The sequence below is a fragment of the Glossina fuscipes genome, unplaced genomic scaffold (genome assembly GCF_014805625.2).
Source record: "Glossina fuscipes isolate IAEA_lab_2018 unplaced genomic scaffold, Yale_Gfus_2 1, whole genome shotgun sequence".
Classification (NCBI taxonomy): domain Eukaryota; kingdom Metazoa; phylum Arthropoda; class Insecta; order Diptera; family Glossinidae; genus Glossina; species Glossina fuscipes.
The window spans coordinates 44,604,945-44,612,536 of record NW_023998415.1 but is presented as its reverse complement, the minus strand read 5'-3'; the positions used below and the strand labels follow the sequence as shown (position 1 = coordinate 44,612,536).

The window sequence follows — 7,592 nt, the reverse complement described above, 5'->3', positions numbered from 1 at the left end:
TGCGTTCCGCTGTCCTGGTCTATGCTATCGTATAAAAATGCTATAAATCGCATCCACCATCAATGACAATTAATCATTAAAGCTACGTTATGCATAATTTCTACACTTATCGTTTTAACGTCTCTTTTTTTTTTTCTTTTTGCATATATGTTTTCTTTTTATTTTTTATTTTTTTTATGCTTTTCGATGTGGGACATGAAATGAAAAAGTTACGATTGATAGTATGAAGGAAGAAAAAAATAAAAGCATAATTATTTGTATTTTGTTTTTGTTTTTGTTTTTGTTTTTAAATAACAACGATGGGAAATGTCAATGAGAAGAATATTATTAGATAACGTTTGCATTTGTTCTCATCTTAAATCATTCATATTTACTGCATTTATAGGTAGGTATGCTTAAATGAATGCTTGAGTATAAAGTGTAGATATATATATAGATATATATATATATATATATATCAGTATTTATAGATCAGTTTGTGCGCGCTGTAAATGCAGTTGAAAGCGGTGTCGTTTTCACTTTGCGGCATATGTCTGTTGAATGAAATGTGAAATATTTCACGTTAGATGTAAGCGCCAGCACTGCCACCAACGTTTGCTTATATGTTGCAGCAATAGATAGACAGTTGTAAGTATTAATGTTGTTGTTGTAATCATTTGACTGTAGCCTTGAGCTTTACTTAATCCGTGCACTGTTTCGCTCGCAGAATTTTGACTACTTCGAGCGGCACCCTCGATAATGTTGTTGTTGTCGATTTCATGCAATACCGGAAAGCTAATGTCAGGCATCGTTTCTTCTGTTACAAACAGTCTCTTGTGTTTACAATGTCGTTGCTTTTTGTAGGTCTTTGTGACATTTATACTATAGCCCTCGAGATATTCAGTTCCCTGTACGGAAAGAGAGAAAAAGGAATAGTAAAAATTAATGGAGCAAACACACGGTTAATTTAAAGATTGTCAAATGAACGGAACTACAAATGCAAACACACTCGCATATGCTTACTTTTTGTTTTTTCTTTTTTTTGTTTTTTTTTTTATTCTTTTCTTCTCTTCTTCGCTTCTTTTTCTTTTTCTTTCTCTTTTATTTTCTTCGCTTCTTGCCTTTTGCTTTGTATAGGCAGGCTATGCAAGTGTATTAAAGAAAATACTTCGGTCCAAAATATGTGCCAAAGTTGTCTTTAGTGCCTAAGCTGTAAGCTTTAAGAAGAGACCGACATTCTTGTTCGAATGGAAACCCAAAGACATAATTACAGAATTTCTCCACTGCAAATAATTCTTGATTGGCATTAGAGCGGAACTTTGTTACGTTGCTTTATAATAGCAAGCAGCACAAGGGTAGTGTGGTTTGTGTTCTTTTTTTTTTTTTTTTTTTTTTTTTTTGTTTTTTTTTTTTTTTTTTTTTTTTTTTTTTTAACGTGTAAATGTGTACATGTGCCGTTTTTAACGTATATGAACGCCAGTAGGGATGTGTTCAGCAAGTAACATTAACTAAAATTCATTTGTGTTATTACATGCTCCACATATCCCACAAAAGCATGTAAATATAAGCATACAAGCTGCATACAATCTTACTGAATATAAGCTTGTACATATGGGAAATTCATTTTTAGATCGGCTAAAAGAAGTGACACCTTTCGTCATTACATTTACGTTTCTTTGGTGAGAGTTTATTTTCTTTTCTATTTTTTTTTTTTTCAAGCTTTTTGTTTCATTGCATTTGCCTGCTGTTTTTTTTTTTTTTTTTTTTTTTTTTTTTTTGCTCTCTTTTAAATCTTTCCAAAGAGTATTTGTCTTCCAATTAGTGCAGGATGTTCACTGAGAAGGTTTACTACTTTATTTTCCGGTAATTGGAACAAATATGAGTTGTGTGTGCCTGTTCCCATTCGATGAGCGTAACGCGTAGATATGTCAAGTATTCGAAGAAAGTGTTCAAATTAAAGAAGAAAATTTAATTATATAAGACATTTATTCAGAATCAATTGTCAATTGTTACGAAATTTTCGAATGTAAGTAAATTTGCCATAAGGCAAAATGATTGGCAAAACGACGACTATAATGCGTTACTTTTGGAAAATGCGTTAAAGAAAAGTGCGACTGTCTTTGGTTGCTTGCAAAAGACTCTCACAAAGTCTCAGTGTAACTGCATGATTAAGATTTTGATCTTAACCATAAAGATTTGCAAGCTTTTTGCCTTTCTCTGTGTCTTTCTATGCAATGTACAGACAACGTCAAGCTTCCCTGCAGGGAAATCGATTATCGTTCATAGTCTTGTAAGATGCAACGTAGAATCAAGCATGAATCTATAGAACTTACTTAGAAAATACTTAAAACTCGGTTAGTAGTGTTAAGGCATTACGTAGCCTGGTACAATATTTCGATTTCTTAGAGTTCAGAAAATCTCCTCGAAAAAAATGGAAAGAATGACGTTATCTTGTCATGGCATTACTAATCAGAGATGGCGAATAAACAAACACACAGTAGCTATATATCAAAGATTATTAATAATTTAGTCAGAGAACAAGTTCTAAGACTAAGATCTTAAAGCTCTAGCATCTAAGACTATCGGCTCTAATTAAAAATATTAAAAGTTTATGAAAAATAGTCAAAGTTTCCGGAAAATATCCTATCACATGGGCTTAAATTCCAATATACAACAACAAAGTTAAAGTTTCTTTTGAATATTTAACCGACCAAACCCTCAAAATGGTTCATCAAACTACATTCACGTAAACTTTCGGGTTCAATTCTGTCTAATGAGATGAACATATATATATATATATATATATATATATATATATATATATATATATATAAAGGAAGGTAACGGCTTTTCAAACTCTCGCTCTTGTTTCGACGCAAGCGTTGCCATTAACTGCCAAATCTTGCTCTCTATCATCTATGAAGCTAATGATGTTTTCTCGCCTCTTTTCAACGAGTTTTCGTAGCAATCGTCGCTTTATTCATTTGTCTTCCAAACTTATACATAAATGTCAATAACTCGCTTAAAAGTTCTATGTCGTTTATATCCACGTATTAGCAGTCTATGGCATTAAGTATGGCTTTTAGTAGTAAAATCTTATTAAACTTTCGACGAATCTTGGTTTAAAGAAACAAGCGAGCCTCTCTTTTAAGAGCTCTACGAATTTTTTTGGCCAATAAATCCTATAAACTGCAATCTTCCTAAGGCGATGAGTCCAGATAATTTTTGATCTATAATCTCCGTCATCTTAAGAAAATGTAAAGCATTTTTACAACTAAGTGTCAAAGGCCTTGACATAAAATTGAAATCATATCATGCTTTTCGTAATCTTACGAGGCTAGAGCCAATAAGAGCAAAGAGAACGTTACGGCGATATGTATAGAAGTGTTTATAATACTTGCGGGTTTAGTTTTGCATATACTTTTAGAGAACATAGAGTAAGATTTTAACAAAGCGATAATGCAATGATCCCAGTATTCATCGAGAAAATTAAGTTAATGACAATGATTTTCGATAGAGTTCGCTTCTAATATACATAAGGCAAATATTAGTTTTCTATGTGAACTTTTGTAGCTTTGGCAAGTTCCCCAATAACGGTAAAGTTTTCTTCGAATCCAATGGTGGGGTCTGTGAGGAGTACATTTTTCTACAAATTTATTCTTTTGCAAGAAGAACGCGGCGATAAGAGCAAGAAAGCTTAGCTAGCCTTAGGACATGTCTTGAATTTTATTTGGCTTAGTGTGCAAAGTTTCGATGTAAATATGTTCCTCATCATATCATAGGTTACATGGGATTGAAAATATTTTAGGTTGCTTTTCTTTTCTAGTCTTTCTTTCGCTTTCTTCTTTTTGGCTTTTTGTTATCTCTTTTCGAAATTTGTTATGTTATTCACTTTTCTAAAAGTAAATCGCCAGGAAAGGAACCAATCTAACCTTTCGTATGCCACTTGTGTAGCTTGTTATGCCGCAACAATTTTACGCTTATCAAGTCAACTACAAGTGCCTTTTGCATGAGTCGCATATATAAAAGTAACTAAAAAAGTGATACGTGGCCGTTTTGAGAAGGAATTCGTCGTACATGTAACCTGTCGTAACATGTACGTCTCTCTTTCGCTCTCACTCTCTCTGCCTCTTCAATTTTCTTTCTCTTTCTTTTCATACCCATCAGCGAAAATGACGGCATATTAGTTTTACTCGAACGTCTGGAACAAGCAGACGAAACCTTCAAAAGCCGCATTTTTCATGAAATGTCCGTTTTGGACATGATTGAGGCATTTCTCTCTCTCTACACTTAGATATATATATATATGTCTGTTCGTTGATTTTTATTATGACTGTAGGACTTGAAATTTTGAATGAAATTTGCAAAAATATTGGATATTACTGTACTTAGTTTGATCTTGGGAATGACTTAGATGGATCAGAGCGTACACCCGGTAGTCTAACATGATCTAGGACCCTGCAAAAGAAAACGTATTGTCTTCTTGTCCCCTTACTTATTAACTATTAATGTTAAAAATGTCAAAATATATGTTCTATTCTATGGATGATTCTACGGTACTTAAACTAAGCGAGAAAGAAGGTCGGTCATATTTCATTTAATACATTTATTAAATTTATTTATTTATTTATTTTTGTTTTTAAGATAAAAATTGTGGGTATAAAAGATTCGGCCATAGACGAATCTAAATTTTTTACTTGTTATCTTGTGTACACATGTACGTAAATGTAGATATAAAACTTAAAAAAAAAAAAGGGGGGGGGGGGGAAAGCTCGTTGTAATACACGTAAGTAATTAATTTTCATAGAGACGCTCTAGCAAACATGCATAAAATATTTTAACTATTCGCGCAGATGGCAAATTTGAGTGTGACATTTAGTTGAACGACGATGCATGCAGATGCATGCTTATATATGTGTACCAAAATGTACGCATACAAAGACGCTATGATACACGTATAGCAATTTACTTTTAACTTTAAAAAAAACACTGCATAGTTGACGTAAAATTACTTTAAGAATCTGGTTTAGGTTACTTAAGATGCCTGCATCTATGTTTATATATATATATATATATATATATATGTATACATTTACACTAAGCTATAGATACTTATAAATACACATACACTCTTATAGACGTTTGCCTGGTGGCTTAAATGTGAAGAATATCTAAAAGTTCAACGATCCCCTCTTGCAAATAAATAACGTTTGTATTGTATGTTATGAAAAACGTAGACCATTTATTTTGACAGTCATGTCATGTTTGTGTGTATTTATATTATACATATATATATATATATATATATGTCTATGTTTAAGACAACCAAGGTGATATGATAAAAGTTTGCCATGCAAGAATTTTTTTCATTTTCTTCAATATTTTGTGCCAGCAGCACTTGTAGCCCTTAAAGTGTGTGTACGAGAAGAAGAAGAAGAAGAAGATGTTCGCCCGGGCTTAGATAGAAATGAATGAATGAAAGGTATGAGGTCGGCTTGCTCTTCCATATAGTAGTAGTACAAAGGTAAAGTGAAAAAACTGGAAAGACTTACGCAAAAATAATAAACAAAAAAAAAAAAAAAAAAAAAAAAAATTAAATATAATTTTTTTCATGATCACAAAGAAAATCCCCGGATACAGTTACGGAGAACTATATTTTCTTTTCAGTTTTCGATAGCCAGAAGGAACCGATAACACAACAAATCTTTGTCAATAGATTTTCATCAATTATCAAGCTTTAAAAATGTGATACATAGATTTCATGCTAATATCATTCATTATGAGTTTGGAAGGACGTGGGAAATGGATTTATGAGCAATAAAATCGCCGTACGCTGAACTATATGCAATGCAAAATGGGAACATAGTGCATAGAGTAGTATTAGAAGGAGGGTGCGTTGATCCTTGGAAAAGGCATATTTAGTGAGTTTGGATGTGGTTGCACTCTATACCATTTTTCCACACAAGCTCCACACTATCATACATATATAATCTCGTTACAAAGTAAAAAGCATCGCCTTTTAAGCATTAAATCTGTGAAACGTTGACTGGTGATTTCCTCATATATTCGCGAATACTTATGAATAAAGTGTAACATGGTATTAGAATTAAGAGATGAAGTGCGGGCATGATTTACTTGAAAACAACAGATACGAAGAAATAAATGGAAGGGAAAGTAATTTACAAAAGTCTTTTCTTTGTTTGCAGAAAATTAATTTAAATATACTTCTTCAAGTTGATGAATATTTAAAAATTTCAGTCGCGTGTGCGTATGTTTAAAAAACAATATATAAATACATTATCGCTCATATATGTAAATAGAATTGACACTGGCCCGATGTTCTCTAAAGTTAAGCAATTCAAGTGGAAAGAGGCTTTTTCTGCTTATATAACAATTGACCAAATATAAGCCATCACGTTCAACACAGTAGGCTGAATGGTGCTCACTCATCCACTCAATGGGTATCCACTACATTCGCCTGGTTTCGCGATACTAAGAAAGTATTGTATGACGAGTAGGTATACGAGTAGGTGACAGTAGTAGTAGTAGTCATGTAAGTTCGATATGAATATGAAAACATCTGGAAGGCGGTGAAGAAGAGCCAAACTTGTAACTAGAGAACTACTGGTCACGGTAATGTTCTATACGTGGTGATCGATGAGCAAGGCAAACTTGCCCAAACAAGTTGCAAATACATAAGCGTACAAGAAGGGCCGTCCAATGATGACGTATTCAATATTAATAATTCTTGGGTTGGATATGTGTGAGTGCGGAAGAGTCTTTCTTTGATTTTCATTTCTCTTTCGTTTTTTTTTTTTTTTCCTTGCCTCTTCGGTCTCAAAAATGTACCCCCAAGACGTTCCATTCTACATACGAACTTACGTATATTGATCCGGTCGAACCTTTATTTTTTGGAGAAATTGCTAGGAAGAGATGCGGCCAAGCTTTTGCTTATTTATTTTTGTATTTTTGCGTATTATTTTTTGTTATTGTCTACTCAAGCATACCGTTAACTGCTTCAAATACTCGCTGATAAGCAAGGATTTGCTAAAGTAGGCTGGCTAGTGAGAACGTGAGAAGAGTTTAGAAAATGACGTTAGACCGAAATGTCGCAAATGCATTAAATACCTGAACATTTTTCCCTCAGCTGGATTATATTTCAATCAACGTTTACTTTAACGTCAAGACGCGTTTGCTAAAAGCCCATCGTGTTTGTCAGTTCGTTTTTAATTTATGTTCACTTAGTTGAGGGAGAAAATTTCAATTATTTTGAAATTGTGGGTTAGGTTTTCTTTTATAAAGAAAAGCGAACAGATATTGTTTATCTAAAGTGTACACCGTATACCTACCGTACACACACTCGCTTATTTAGTGACGAGTCATATTAATATTGAAATCATTTCTGACACTGCCATCATAACTCAAAGATCATATTGGAGGGTGGGAAAATGTCATTTTTGTGTTTATGATAATAATGAAAATTTCATTTCCGCACCCATTAAAGGCAGCGAATTTTGTAATAATTTTGTCATTTAATTTCAAATTTTGTGGGGGGGGGGGGGGGGGGGGGGTTTTATTTTTTATTAATTAAAAGAGAGGGGGAGGATGTTTGT

At 33.1% G+C, this 7,592-nt stretch overlaps 1 protein-coding gene across 1 annotated transcript in view; it reads right to left on the bottom strand.

Moving 5' to 3' along the window:
- Positions 1-242: 242 nt before the first annotated feature.
- The window catches only part of LOC119631821 (MOXD1 homolog 2), a 30,718-nt gene continuing 23,368 nt past the window's right edge, over positions 243-7,592 (bottom strand). Inside the window, exon 10 of the mRNA XM_038024342.1 lies at positions 243-887. Within this exon, the coding sequence (XP_037880270.1) occupies positions 558-887 (330 nt within the window). The 3' untranslated portion in view covers positions 243-557. The remainder of the gene's footprint in view (positions 888-7,592) is intronic.